The 15,843-nt window shown below is 41.3% G+C and overlaps 1 protein-coding gene across 1 annotated transcript in view; it reads right to left on the bottom strand.

Annotated features, from left to right (window-relative positions):
- LOC120248776 (calcium-dependent secretion activator 1) overlaps nt 1–15,843 on the bottom strand; it is a 268,332-nt gene that overhangs the window by 97,012 nt on the left and 155,477 nt on the right. The window contains exons 18-20 of the mRNA XM_039257246.1: nt 6,851–6,957; nt 5,817–5,825; nt 201–357 (exon numbers count right to left, since the gene is read on the bottom strand). Coding sequence (XP_039113177.1) covers nt 201–357; nt 5,817–5,825; nt 6,851–6,957 — 273 coding nt within the window. The remainder of the gene's footprint in view (nt 1–200; nt 358–5,816; nt 5,826–6,850; nt 6,958–15,843) is intronic.

Here is a 15,843-nt window from a genome sequence, read left to right on the forward strand (position 1 = left end):
TTGGAAGAACGAGAATGGCCATGAGCTGTAAGCTGGTGGGTTTTCTTTAAGTAATAAGAAAACTATGAAGAGGTTTCACTAGCCTGTAGTCTGCCTGGGTTGGAAGAGACATTTCATTCTCTATTTATGTATTTATCTACTATGGACCTACTTATCTGCACGCTACTTAGGAAAGCCAACCAGTCAAAGACGATACATACAATCAGTACGGAGAAAATCATTCAGCAGTTGAAACAGTGGAAAACTGTCCCATGTGTCTGGGGGCTGCACCTCTAACGCTGCATCCATGTCCACTGCAAAGAGTGACAGGAACGTCTCGGCATGCTCCACCATCAAGTCTGACCACCACGCAAAGGCCTTTGAAATTTGGCAGAAAAACAACAGACAAAGAGGCAATGAGCTTCTCTCTCCCACTGAAGACGTGAAGTCAAGCCCTCACTGGTCAAGATTAATGATGCATCAGCAGGATTTGGTGACTTTATTGTAAAAAGAACAGCGTTTTCCATACAGTTGGGCTTTTGCGTGTCCCAAGGCAATGCTTTTCGTAATTCCAGGCCTGCCTTCAAGAGTATTCTGATCTGCTGGTCAGAGGATGTAGCCGTAGGAATGGCAGACGTGGAATTTCTGTTCTATTTACAATAATCCAGTACATTTTGAGTCATGCTCCTTGTCACTGCTGTTGGCTAGCTCTTGCTCTAGGGTATTAGAATTTGGGAGTTTCTTCACTGTGTTTGTGGGTTTTCTGCTGGTCTAACTTGAAAATTTACAATTATTATTCACTTATATGTATACATCTGGGCTTCATTGTCCGTGGTCTCATATAAGCTCAGCAACTCATATTTCTCTACACATAGGCAAGGCTACTCCTATTTCATACCAAGGCAAAGGAAACCATTGTTGCAGCTGTCACCAAACTTTTGAGTCAAAATCTGGTTAAGCAGGGAGCCTCTGGTTTTGCATCCTGTCTGTAGGAAAGATCAGGCTGACGCTGGGAAACACTCGGTAAGATCAGGACTTACTTTCTGGGGTTGGACACATATGTACATTGAAAACCAAAAAATATCAGTGAAGTAACTCATTTTCATGCACGTGGGTCTTTGGAAATCATTGTGCAGGGTCTCAGGGGCAACATTCGCATCGGACTAGGCCAGATGTGAATGCTATTCAAAGGCATGCATGCATGTTGACTAATCATTTCTGGCAGGGAGCATGCAGAATGGAGTGGCGGTGTCAACAGCCTCCCCCCCCCCACTTTTTTTCCCGATTTCAAAGAGAGAAGAGAAACAAAAACAAATTGCCAGCCCGTCTTGTTCCCCCCCACCCCCACCCCCCAATGCCGTAAAGTATTTACATTGGAAACACTTTCCGGAGCATTCACCAAAAAAAAAAAAAAAAAAAAAAAAAAAAAAAAAAAAGATGGGAAGGCGTTTGGAAACATGAAAGATGATTATGGAAATAATTCCATAAATGAAAAGAGTTTGTTCAATGGCCAAGCTCTTCTGTGATCAAATAGTTATTTGGGGGATATTCTAACAGCCACTAGGAGGCAGAATAGGGGTCCACCTCTCTTCTTTCATGAGATTTCATTTTACTTACTTCTCCTTTATCAACATGTGGCTGGTTTGCAAATTAAATGGAAAAAATCAAGTCATGGACCGTTCTGCAAGGTCAGCTTGGCTGGAAATAGACACCTGCTGTTTCCATTTTAATTGACAGTAAAACCTCACTGACTCAGAGTAAGGAGAGAAGAGAGATGTTCATTTGTCCGTAAAAAAGCCTAAATTATGGGGTTTTCTAAAAAAGAGATATCATTTCACTGCTTTCAATTGCAGTCTGTAATTGGGTGCTGAAGTAAAAGGCGTTTGTTGGTTGCCATTCTCATAAATGTAAAAGTTTTTTACACTTCCAATAACCATAGACACATTGACGCCTAAAGTGAAGTCAAAGAGATAGACCCTTTAATGTCAGAGGTCCTGGGATAAAACTTGTGAGAAGAGCCTTTAGAATTTTCAGAGAAAGCTGGGATCGTGGCAAACATTCTACTTCAGAAAAATGAAAAGAGTCACATCTGTAGTTGAACTGCCACAAGCATTTGTGTCTGAATCGATGAGGTTTTATTGTAGTTTTCCTGCCTGGGCATGAGAGCCCTGGGGTGTGGGGCTGGCTCCACACTGACTACCTGGCTAACTCCAGCGGAGGAAGAAGTCCTCCGCCCCACTCCCGGAGCTCTCCCAGCCACCTGTGTTTTAGGCAGAGACCTTCTAAATATTGGAACTTGCTGAAGTCCCACTCCCCCCACCCCAACCCTAGATGGTGAGATGACTCTCATGAATCCTGATGCAGGGTATTTGCAAACTTCACAAAGACACACCAAATGTTGGCTGGTACTTCTTCATTAGTTATTTTATGAACTTTAGAGCTTCAGGGTGAGTCCAAGTAAACAGTTACTGGGAAGACGGAGTTGCCTACCCAGATATGATTTTTCTCTAGGATGACAGGAGGGGGAAAAAAAGGAAAAGAACAAAAAAAACCAATCCTAAATGTCTGAAATTACAAATTTCTTAGCCCAACCTCATGCCTGGTTCTTACCAGATTTATTTAAATGTTGCAAACCAGAGGCCCAAATAAGCACCCACTTCTACTATCTACAGAGAGTCTAGTCCCTCATTGGAATTTAATAATATTGAGCAATTATCTATCGTTGTTACATGAATAGGTATGTAGATAGTCACCCCACAAAGAACAATGACTACTATGACATGAATTATCACTCTTGAAGTCTGGCAGACAAACTTTGGATTCTAGAGTGAAGATCATTTAAATATAAGAGTTGTAGGAGAAATGAGGACCAAATCTGTGTCTGTCCACCAAGGTAATTCTTCCAGAACCCCTTCAGAAGGTTCTGGAGAAAAGATTCTGGCAAGGGCAGTCACAACCAAAAAGGCATGATCATAATTCCAATCAAATGAACAGAATCTGTGTGACTGGGTTGGGTAAGCCAAGCTTGAAAACTAAAACACACACACACACACACACACAAAACCTACCAACTATACGTATCTTATGCTTGCTCATACAGGTGAATGCTATTTGGTACATGATTGAACTCAAAGTCTGTGGACATCCGAAATCTTTGGAGATCTTTTTTTCAAAGATAATGAGGAGTTGTACTTTGGCTTCTAAATACTTACCCAGCGCATTTCACTATTTAAAGGCAAAGACGTATGCTTTGGATATACAGTCCACCACACTGAACACACTGTATATTTTGTTCACAAACTACATGTATATATGTACCCCTTTGTGTGCCACAATACATATATACATATACATACGTATACATAGAGAGAGATCAGAAAGGGGAAGCAATGATACATGTGAGCATTATTTGTGTGTGTGTGTGCCGGTGTATGGAAATAACTTCAGCTCTCAGAGCAGAATTAAGCTGAAATTAAGAAACAAATGTGACGACTACCACCATATCGTGCATGTGTGTGTGTGTGATGTATTTCCAGCTGATGAGAATGTTTTCCCTCAGGGTATTTCATTACTGTGTACTGGAATTAAAAATGATTCTAGGGATTGTTGTTTTTTGGTGACAGAGGCAAGTCCTACTTGTCACATTCATTTGTGTGGTGCCACCAAATGCCACAGCTGCACGGCCAAGATCCATGCTGAGGGTTTAGTGATTTTCTCGAGTTTATCTGAGCAATCAGAGAAGATGCAGGGTGTACTGGGCAGCAGGGAAAAAAAATCTTCATACTTCATGCTTGTCGGCAGCAAAACCTTGTCTCAAACATAGAGCAAATTCTACTTCCCTAGCTGTAGTCCAGGGAGCTCTCGACCCAGCTCTACCTTGAATTCAGTGGGGCAGTTTTAAAAATTACTAACGCTCATCTCCTCCCCATGAGATTCTGACTCATTAAGCTGGGGTGAGATCTTGGCATCAGCAAGTTTTAAGGGCCTTCCAGGTGATTGCTATCTGTAAGTGAATGCTCAGAACAAATGGTGGTGTCTTTCTGGACACTTCTACCTTGAAAAGAACCCCTTCTTTTCACATATTCTGTCTGTACCATTCACTTGGTACTTTCTACATAGGGTTTGTTCTTTCTCCTGATCACATATTCATATATTTTGCTTCCTTAGCCATTTGTCCCTAATAATACAACAGCCAAGCTTTGTCGATGACTTACTCCATGCCTGGCATAACACCAGATGCCGTATTTAATGTGGACTTCCATCCATCCCCAAATGCTCATCTGAGATAAATTCTATTATTATCTCTCCTTTGCAGGATAAGAGATATTAAGTAACCAGGTCGCGATCAAAAAGCAAGGAGCAGGTAAAGCTGGAATTCAAACTCAAGCATCTGTGACACAGAATCGGAGTTCCTAGCCACTCTGCACTGTATTGTTTGAAGGTCAAGACTACCTAATGTCTCCTTGTTCTTCCAGAAAGCACTGCGGTAGGTTGCCTCAGTGCTCAGCAGATAGGCAACCTTTGATCCATTAATGACATTCCGTGACTGGGTGAAATTACTAATTCGGGAAATGGTCCTGTACATTTCTCTAGAACTGAATCAGGTCTCCCAATTCCAAAGCATGCTGAAGTTTTCAGTCTACCTTCTAACGTTAGTAAATGAAAAGAGAAGTGGATTTACTTCTACCCTATTTATTTACACCAAATGGCTTTTCAATGCGTTAGATTAAAATATTTTTATGATGATGGTTATTAGGGCAGTTTAAGATGATGATTAGCACTTACTGAAAAAACAGTGTTTTTTTTGGACAAGTAAAACTAAAAAAAAGTCTTCTTTGTAGTATCAGCTTCGCTTTGGTACCTCTTTTGAGTAATTTGGGAAAATATCCATCATTCCATCATGCCTCAGAGAATAACATGATTACAAATCAAGCATGTCTGTCAGTTTTCTTCTTCTTTTACCTAAAAGCACAGCAGGCCAGCTGTGACTGAGGAAAGCCGTCCCCTTTGTACCCAGGTCTTTAGAAAAGTGTAGATTTGGTTTGGCAGCATGGGGAAACCCTCAGCATCCAAATCAGGGGAGGGCAGGTCAGAACCCCCATGGGGCTCTGGAGATGATTTGGTGGACACCCAGAAAGAACATACCTACCGTCCCTTAATCCCCCAAAAGGCCCCCAATATGAAAAAGATGTCCTCCAGGATGGAGTCGAAAAAAAAATTCTAGCGCAACTTAATTTCATATGTCAGGAGGTAGGTCCTAGTTTCCATGTTTGGAGGGAGTTGATTTGGCCCCTCTTCTCATTCCTGGCTGTGCACCGCTTATATGAGTCAGTTACACTCACCCCAAGGGGTCTCCACCCCATTCTTAGGAGGTTTTCGGGGAAATCATGATTCTTTGGCACTCTCTCTATATATAAATACTGTATATATGATTCACATACAGACAGTTGTAGAGGAAGATTAGTATTGCTCTGGCTAGCTACTGGTTACTACGTTGGGTGATCATCTGCTGTGATAAAGGTTAAGTACAGACGAACGTAGGAAACTACAACAGGCTAAGGACAGGATCCAGGCAGGTAGGAGGCGCGTGTCGGGATGTAACTGCATTTGTTGTTAAGTAGATCACTCGCTTCATGCACGCACAAGAGAATCCCCACATTTACCCTGCCGTGGAGGGCCATTTCACAAGCAGTCCCCTGGAAGTTGCTGTTACATTCCTCGGGTCAGTGTTAGAAAGCAGGAGCACCCAGGAAAAGTCCCAGTAGGAGACATGGTACTGAAAGGGCATGCACAAACTATGAGAGCAGGTGGCTGGCTCATTCGGCTTAGTCACATACCTCTTTTCCCTGTCACGATCAGCCATGATTGAGTGGAACAGTAGAAAAACAGGGAGGAAATTTAAATACGCAATCAGGCATTAGTCGGGACGATTGGATTTATGGTGTATTATATACTATTTAACTATACTGTCAATTTTCATGTATCATGGGAATGATCATTTTAAGTGCTTGAGAAATTGCTTTTATGGAATGCCTTGGTTCCCCTTTTGCTGTAGAACTGAATGGAGAGGAAGAGTGAAAATTAGTGCAATTTTCAAAAAGCTTATTTTAAGAGCAATTTTAAATCTCGGCTTTGAAACAAGAAGTGATAAAATAGTCTGACCATAGTGGAATCTTGGAATTTTTTTTGGAAGGGTTGGGCTGTTTAAGTCCTTTGAGCTTTGGGATTTAGTTAGCCTTGAATTATAAACCCTTAGTTTATAATTGTTATCAAAATGATCATTTTGACAGTGGTTCGTAAAAGGAAAAAAAGTAGGCTATACGTATTTAGATGTATGTTGGTGAATCGACAAGTTGAACAACACAGAATAATTTGCTTCCGTCACTGCGTTTAGGAACTTAGGTCATCCGAGATTTACAAGTGAGGGCTCTAGTGCGAGCAGAGTAAGTTACAGGGATAAATTTAAAAACATGGCCTGCGATCCACACAGCAAATAAAATAAGTAAAAACAACAGTGGTGGTGACAGCAACAACTACAAAAGACCAAAAAGTATCATGGGTGTTCTGGATGATAACCATATGCTGCTAGAATACATTATCTTTAAAATACACTCACCTCTTTTGCTCGTTGCTAGAAACATCTGAAAACTTAAAGCTGAAATATACAACATGCAGACACTTTTTGTTTGTCTTAAAATGACCTTCCAAGGGCTTCTCCTCGCAAAACTTCCACTTTCCTTCTCTTTACAAGGCCAGTTAACAGAACATGGGTGTTAAGGCATCTCGTTCGTTCGCACTGCTGGTAGGATGGGTTCTGCGCTTTCCCGCTAAGGGACGCCCAGAGAAACATCTTCCCACCACGCCCGCTCACCTCCGCGTGGTGCTCCTCATTCTGTTGGAGAACCTCAATGACTAGTTCAGCAAGACGGATTGTGTCTTCGAGCTTTTTGGCAGGAGTGATTAACCGGCCTACATTTTCTGTAGTACAAGAATTTGTGTTAAAATTCAGCGAGAGCTTCGGGCTAGTTTTGTGGCCATTAGAACTAGTGGATAAGACATTTCAAATAGTCACCAATTATTTTTTTAAAGTTTCATGCAAATGTTCAGTGCCACATAATTAGTAGTGAGCAGATCATAAAGCCATTTTGTTATTATCACCATCCTCATGATAATACATGTTAAGAAAAAGCAGTGCTCCAGCTGCAAATTTTCATAGTAAGCTATATTAAGTTTATGACAGCCCATTTCAAATTTAGTGACAGTTTGTACACACGTTCTTTAAAGACAGCATAAATGTACTATCTCATCCCTCTCTAGACTGTGTTCGTGCTACCTGAGGCAGGAATCTGACCCCTGAGTGCTGTGACCTTTGTTTCCTGGATTTGTCCCTGAACATTTGATACTTGAGCTTTGTTTTTCATTACAGGTCCACACGTCTAATAGGTATTGGAATGTTCATTTTGAACAAACAGAATCAAAGGTCTGGCTATTTGAAGTCGTCCAGGGAGGAAACTGCAAGCTCACGGACATTCCTGGGCTATTAGGTAAAAGGCAGGATAGACTCATTAAAAGGGCATTGGGGGTAGAGGACTGGATGAAGGGGTGGTAGTTTGTGCCCCTGGTTGGTAGGGCTGAAATTTTAGCAGGTGGGTGGCAACAATGTACTCAAAAACGGTTCTTTCTTGTTTCGTTTTCATTGTGTTGAAAGCACTGTGTTTTGATCTCACTCAAGAACAAATTGAACCTTGGTTGACAGGTGAGTCTTTTGTAGAGCTGGGTCATGAATGTTTGGCGAAGTCATTATGTTACCAAAAATGAGAAACTTTTTGTCCTGGGGGAAATATTTTTCTTTAAAATATAAAGATATTCCTAGCCAGTGAAATTGCTTGAATTTAACCAGTCTGGACTCACAGAGGATCCTCTATTTCATGTTTAAACTTTCTGGAGCCTAAGAATTCTTTGGAGCACACGGGTTCTAATGGCAGTAGGATCCATTAGTGTGAGTCCATAGCCAAGTGTATATGTGCACAAAATGACTGCCAGAACTTATTTTTATCCCTTTGTCTAAAGCAGATATGTTTTGACTTCAGGATCTTTTTCTCACTAGAGAAAAATCACTCAGTACTTCACAGGAAGGTTTTCTTGTTGCTTATGTTGTCGTTGTTGGGGGGGGAGGGGAAAGATGAGGTTTAAACAAATAGATGATTGCTAACTTACAAAAGAAATTGGAAAGGGCCGAATAATTTTCCTTTGTACATTTGTTGGACAAGCAATGGACATCGATGATTAGTACTTTGGGATTTAATGATGAAAAACAAATTCAGTGAAGCACTGTACAAAAAGAGTATTTCAGCCAATGGAAATGAAGAATGGTAGATGGGGTTGGGGAAGACTGTTGAGGTGCTGAGAATTTCAGTCCAACAGGATCCGATGACTGGGCTTTCTGGATTCAGGCCAATGGGACATTCCATCGTTTGTACCATGCACGGGTGGAAATGGCTGGATTGGCCTAGGACATGGGGGGTGGCAGGAGACATAAGTGTGCAGATCAGGCAGGGAATACTGACACTCAGGGTGAGGACGTGTGCAGAGTATAGAGTTGATAGCTCATTGCCTGGTCCAGAGCAATGACTTAATGGAGAAACAGTAACAAGATTGATTTCTGTGCTTTGGGGGCACCGGGCCCATTTATAATTTCATAAATGGGCTATCATAATTCCATCAGTAGACTTTCAGGCATTTCTACAAACATACTGTGTATATATGTTTGAGTAATATGTGTAGAATGAGGTATTTGCATTTTGATAGTAAATATGCACAAGCTACTCTTTTTTATTAGTTGATATTCACATTTACACATCAATTTGCAAATTCCTCATCCTATGCTTATTACCCATTCGACACATACGCCCACATACACACACCACACACTTACATACATTTTCTAGTAACCAGACAAGCCTGCACATTAATACAAATCTGCAGGGGATCCCACTTGGGGCACATCTTTGAAATCTCTAGCTTTAAGAATAATGAACATGGTCCTTTTCGGTGGAATACTCACCGAATCCAGGGGAATTCTAGCTGTGTGAGACACACGGTACAGACATGAAGTAATTCCTACCAATATCTGTATGTACTTTTATTTAAAACCTGTGAAGGATCTTTATGTTTGGAGAAATCCAAGATGCTGAAGCTAGGACCACCTGAAGATTTGTTTTAATATGCAGTACTCTTAGATTGACTACGATATATATTGATAGATACACATAAAGTGTATATGTGCATGCAGCCATTCTATAAGTGTGTGCACATGTACACAGATATGTGTATGCCTGATGTATATATACAAACAGTATGTTTAATAAAACCTTTTGCAATTTTACTTTAACATGCAACCATTAACATAAGCAGGTTAAGGATCCTTTAATCTAGGATGCTTGATCTTCCAATTAACCCATGGAGCAGATTTTCATTTACTATCAATTAGCTGCAATTCCATTATCTGTAGATCAAGCCACTTTGTTGAGACATGATACTATTTTCCTCTTCATTTGCATAGCTGACTAGCTAAATGGCAAAAATGGCACTAGACACAACTTCTCTAAGATGTTGTCTTTAAAGAAAATATTGTGCAAAATCCTCTAGCACGTCCTCCCTCCCGCCTCCCCCAGCAGAGGTCAAGGAAAAATTTGTGCTTCAACATGATTTTTTTTTTTTGTCACTTCTGCTGTCTTGAAATGCACTGCAATATTCCTATCTCCCAATCATACTAGCTGGAGCACTGAGGTAGGGCAACTAGAACTATGATATACTTAGTAAACATTTCATACAACAGAATTGAAGCTCATAACATATAAAAAAAATCGTCATGCAAAATGTTATGCAACAATGTTATTTTGTGCTGACATTGAGGTTTGAAAATGTTGCATATGTCAGACAGAGCTAGAGACGAAAAAAAATGTGGACATTTGGAAATCAATGCTCTCTTTCGACTGTCAAAACCCACAGTGTCAAACTCGAGAGCCCGAGCCTCAGCTCGGTGTTCCAAACCGAAGCAAAATTTCAAGAAGAAAAATGAACGGAAAAGCAAACTAAGCTAGAAAGCTGCTGAGTAAAACGAGGGTAGAAGTTTACAGTACTTGGTTTTGGCCTAGGCAGGCCTTTGAGCCTCTGATATAACATGCTGGTCTGCGTTTGGGTGGGTGGAGGAGACCCAGGAGGTGGCTGGGGAGCTGCTCGGGTAGATGAGGAGAGACGGTTAAAAAAAAAAAAAAGGTAGAGAGACAAAGTGACTTTTTTACAAAAGTGACAAGGAAGATGACAAACTCAGAAAAGAACAACCAACCAAGCAAAAAATACGAATGGAGGGCTGCTGCTTTCCAGGAGTCACTGCAACATTACAGAGGCATGACATTGTGTGACGAGGGACAGGACTCTTACCAGCGTCACCAGCACCACCCTACCGAGACACTCAGAGGCTGAACGCAAACACTGGATGCCCTGATCCAGATGGAGACACATGAATGGGGGTGGCAGCGTCATTGACAGAAAGAAGATACACTTTTGTTCAATGAAGAACGCCTCTATGTGAATAGCTGCTTCCTTTTTCCAATGATCGGACTTACAGATTCACAGCTGGAAGATCTAGCTTCTCCCCTTCAACATGCGACTTACCCTTCCTAGGCAACCTTACACCTTCTCCTTCAACCTCTCTGTGCTCGAGTCTCCTCAGTTACAGAGTGAGAATACTAGTATCTCTCTTATGCACCTCGCAGGGATGATGATAAGAGCAACGGAAACAATGCATGGGAAGATCTCTGCAAAGCCTAAGGTGCCTACGAATGTTTATTATTATCTCCGACATTGTGAGGAAGCAGGACTAAACTGGTTTACAAAAGCAGACGAAGGGCCATTATTAGTTCAAGGGAGCTAGGGAATATTCTTGCTCCCTTTGTGGAATTTCAACATGTCAAAATCTGTCATTTTTGGGGAGGGGGGGATGTGTGGTAGCTGATTGTTTCCAGCTCATTTAATTATTTTCAGTTTGGAATTCTCGTGGCTTTTATATTGTGGGTTGAATCATATATAAAAACTTGCCAGCTTATCAAATATGTTACTTGCTATTCCAAATGTTAGAATACTGTAATCAGCACTTGACCCATCTGTCATGTGGTTTACGATATCAGCAGAGCAAACATCCTGTGACAATAGCCTCTCCTTCAATACACGCACAGAGCACTATCAGCTTCTACAATTCTCTCTCTTTAATGAGTGTCTCATTAACCTTAGACCTGCTCCTTTTTAATAGTTCCTCATTTATAAAGCAATCTGTACGGTGAGGGGGGCACATTCCATTGCCAAGTTTGCTTCTTGGTTTGCTTGCATTTTCAACTGGGAAAATGCATTTTACTGCAGGCTTATAGGAAATGTAATCCTAGCAATATTAATAAAAATTAAAAGAAATAAGGATAAATAGACTATTCTGCTGAAACCGTCTACTAAAAGCAGGGATCGATGAGGTCTTTAAATTGTGAGGCCACCTCAATGTTCTGAATGCAGGACTAAAAAAAAAAATATTTACTAGTCTCTCCTCTTCTATAAATCTTTTGTTTGCAAAAGATTGTGCATAAATAGAATTTGGAAAAAATCAGTTTTGAATGAAAGCTATTTAAAGGAAGGCAACTATGGATCCTTTCTTTATATATATATAAAACACTCTGTATTTTAATATTTTGTTAAAATCTGGTTTTTCACCTCCAGCTGTGCTGAAAGTTAGGTACATCTCTGGTAACACACCCTCATGGCCTTTTCAATGGATGTGTGTTACCTGAGTGTGTAATTCTCATGGCAACTTTTTACTCTCCTCACCCTGATAGCTGAACCTACATAGAGAAATACCTGACCTGGTGGTTTATGAAACAATGAAATGTCCCTGGGCTGATCTATAACCCGCAAGGCAGCAGAGACACATTTCAGCTCAGTGGGGTCTTGACGAGAATTCGTAAAGGGATTCCCTCTTGCCAAGTGCCTGTCCAGAATTCTGACAGTGAGGTTTGCCACCAGACAAAAACAAGCTCCCTATTTTTTTCCCCCACAGAGCAAAACAAAAACATCATACCTTGGTTTCCAACTTCATTTACCCAATTACCATTGCTCATGTTTACACAATTAAATCTGCTTGGCTTCCAGAGAGAGAGTTAAATGTGACTGCAGAAAAACAAAAAGAGAATTCCTCCGCACGCTCAGCTAAGCCAAGGAAGAGAAGCCATCCAGGAGCGAGAGACACTCCAATTAGCCCTTAAATAACCTGACCATTTCTGCTTCCAGCGAGCGCACTGCCAGTCCTGAAATATCATATGAGAGATGGATATGGTTGATGGAAAACTCACTTGCTACCAAGTTCCAGCCGATTGATGTGTTGCTGCAGATGACAGTGGTAGTATTATGCTATCACTGGAAATAACTAGCCCGTAGCAGTCTGCTATGATTTGGGAGCTGGGAAGGCCAGAGCTACTGTAGGAACAGAGTAAGCAGACTGGAGACATGTCCTGCTTTCCAGAGTACCTTGCCTCTCTAAAATGATCACTACATGGACCCTATATTGAATGCACGTTCACAATTCCACATGATCTCTTCAGCGAGGCTATCATTAAATATACTTGATGTCTTACACCTTCATCACTCTCATTCACAAGATTTCTTCTCTCGCGTAGTATGAAGTATATGGTAATAAAGAGGTGGGTTAATCATGGATCACTGTCTCTACTCTTCATTGTAGCCATTTAGTGTCTCCCCTCTAAGGACATGGATGGCATGGCCGATCCATTCTACCTCCAAAGTACCGCCTGATTTTACCTCCCACTGAATGACGTCACGTGCCCACGAGGCATGCAATTCATCTCATCATCGCCACCTCAACTGTTGCCAATGACTGTCAGCCTGCCTTCAGTACCTCTCCTCCTCTGAAGTTCATTGTCTATGCGGCAGCCAGAGTGACCTCATAAAGCACATATCTTAGCCTGTCATAGTCCTGCTCGGAAGCCTTCATGAGATTCCTTCATAGCAAGAGTCATACCTTCCTATGTCCTAACAAAGAGAGCGCCTTCATAACAAAGGTCCACCTCCTCTGTTGATACCTCCAGTGAGCACATACGGCCCTTAAAAAGAGCAAATTATATTCACTGTCAGTCTCTCCCTATCCCTATTGAATTCTGTACTTCTCGGAGCTAAAGCAGTACCTAACCCAGGGCAGGTCCTCAAGTACTGCTGGAAGGAGATCCTCAGTGGATTCTGCCCAATGCGGTGCTTTCATGGAAAAACAAATACTCTGTAGCTGCAAATGCATATAAACTATACAGTACCTTTATCTCTTAGCAAAAGCCTCTAGTTACTTAACAAATATACTAAACTGAACTGCTGAATAGTAAGCATCATAACCGAAGCTTCGAAACCAGAGAACAACTTTGGGTGTCTTGATGCAATTAAAAATGATTGAAGATAATTTTACATAATTTTTATTTAAATGACACCATCTCAATAAGGAAGAAATCATGCTATTATAATCTGTTTCTTCTCTAATTTGAAGATAATTTTACATAATTTTTATTTAAATGACACCATCTCAATAAGGAAGAAATCATGCTATTATAATCTGTTTCTTCTCTAATCTTTGTACCCCAAATCAGGCTTCGTCCTTAAGACTGAACAGTTGTGCCTAAGAAAAATGAACTGAATTCTGGAGAGACACAGTAGTGGACATCTGTTACTCTTGTATGTACTGTCAACTCCCTCAGGAGAACTGCCTCTTTACGTGGTTCTGGCAGGAATGTCCAGCAATAACTCCTACAAAGGCAGTCATGTGACCCAAGCCAGGCCAACCACAGCACCCCACATCGCCCTGGGCAATATGATTGGCTCAGAGATGAACATGTCACTCAAGCTGGGCCAATGAGGCCCTTCTCTGGAATATTAGACAATTGGCTGGAAAGGCAAATTCTTTTCCCTCTGGGGTCATTCACTAGGATAAAAAACTGGTGCTATCTATAACCATGGTGGTCTCAATCCCTCCTATCATGACTACCAGTTACATTAAAGAAGACTGTCAGCAGCCGGAAAGATCAAAACACACTAAAATTTCTTATTCCTGAGTCCAGTTCCAGCATGCATTTCTTAGCTATGTGGGGGCAAGAATTCCCCATCCTTGATCAAGCTTTTTGAGTTATTTACTTTTGTTTTTTGTGGGGTTTTTTGTGGGATTTTTTGGTCCCTTACTATAGCAGGAACCCTGATTTAATAGTACTATGAAATATTCACGCAGTCCCCAAATAGGCTTTTATGTACATGATCACAAGCTCACTGGGGCAGGATGCTGAAGCATCTGAAAAGATGATCAATAGAAGTAAACACTTCAGCAAAGAGAGGGAATACCCCAGACAGATCCTCTGTGGAAGCAGCCCTTGACTTCCAGGATATCTCTTCCTAGGAATGCGTCAAAGACCCTGGCTTAGGCAAAATCTCCTTGTTCTGCATTCCTGTAGTGCCTTACATTTCCTTTTACCATAGTTGGCAGAATGCAATTGCGTGTTATATGCTTGTGTTCTCTACCTTATAAGCTCCCAGGTAGGGACGGTGACTGCTTTTGCCCATTGTTCTGGTGCCTGGCAGAGCTCCTGAACTTAGTGGGTGTTTAGCAAATATATGTAGAGCTCTACTGCAATGTTTCATTTTGACATTTATGATAAAAGAATGAATCAACGGCCCTGTAGATTCCACTGACATCCCAACTGCAATCCCTGCATCGGCAGTTTCAGCATCATGTAGGAGCTTGTAAGAAATGCAGATTTCCAGGTCCCAGCAGAGACTTACCAAAGCAGAATTTATGTTTCAACAAGATCCTCAGGGAATACTGAAGTTTGAGAAGCATTGATTTATATCCCACTTCCAAAATCAAATAATACATCTGCACTACACATTTGGATTTAGAAGTTTCCTTTTAAAGAAAATAAAGATTAACAGCTAATATATATAATGCATATTTACCATGTGCCAGGAAGTGTGCTAAAAGCTTTGTTTGGGATATGTGTTTTGATCTTTCCAACAACCCTTTGAGGGGAAGGAATCGTCATCAGCCCCTTTTATAAAAAATAAAAATGAAAACACTCATTGTGATTTAACTTTTTGGTGTCACAAATCCTGAGTGCTCAGGCTGGTTCTGAAGTAGTGTTTTCTTGGAGCTGCACATAAAAGATGCTACGAGTGCTGGCCACTAGCGGTGCCTCAGTGGCTCAGTCGGTTAAGTGACCAACTCTTGGTTTTAGCTCAGGTTATGATCTCACAATCTGTGAGTTTGAGCCCACACTGGGGTCTGTGTTGGCAGCGTGCGGCCTGCTTGGGATTCTCTCCCTCCCTCTCTGCCCCTCCCCTGCTGTCTCTGCCTCTCTAAATAAATAAATAAATAAATAAATAAATAAATAAAAACTCAGGCTACTTAATGGATTGTGGGTGGGACCATTCTCTCTTGACGGACAGGTAAGAGAGCCTAGGGGTGGGATGGGAGTTCCTGAATACGTGCAGGACCTTGGACCTATAGGGAGTTTGACTGGAAGTAGGAAAAGATACAGAATCTCAACCCTATGGAATCTGCTTGGCAGTCCTTTGGATGCATCGGGCCTGCTCTACCATGTTTCTGTCAATTGCAGAGAAAAACAAGTCCTCAGTTGTTTGGCAATCTTAGAGCATCTCCACTGCCCTCAGGAAGCCTTCATAATGAAAGGATGTGGGCAATGATCGAGTCCCAGAAAGGGCTGCTCTGTGTTTTGTTTGTTTGTGTGTGTGCTGTGGTCTTCCTGGATCAAAAATTGT

This window comes from Hyaena hyaena, unplaced genomic scaffold (assembly GCF_003009895.1).
Source record: "Hyaena hyaena isolate Hyena2069 unplaced genomic scaffold, ASM300989v1 scaffold_608, whole genome shotgun sequence".
In the NCBI taxonomy this organism is placed as follows: Eukaryota; Metazoa; Chordata; class Mammalia; order Carnivora; family Hyaenidae; genus Hyaena; species Hyaena hyaena.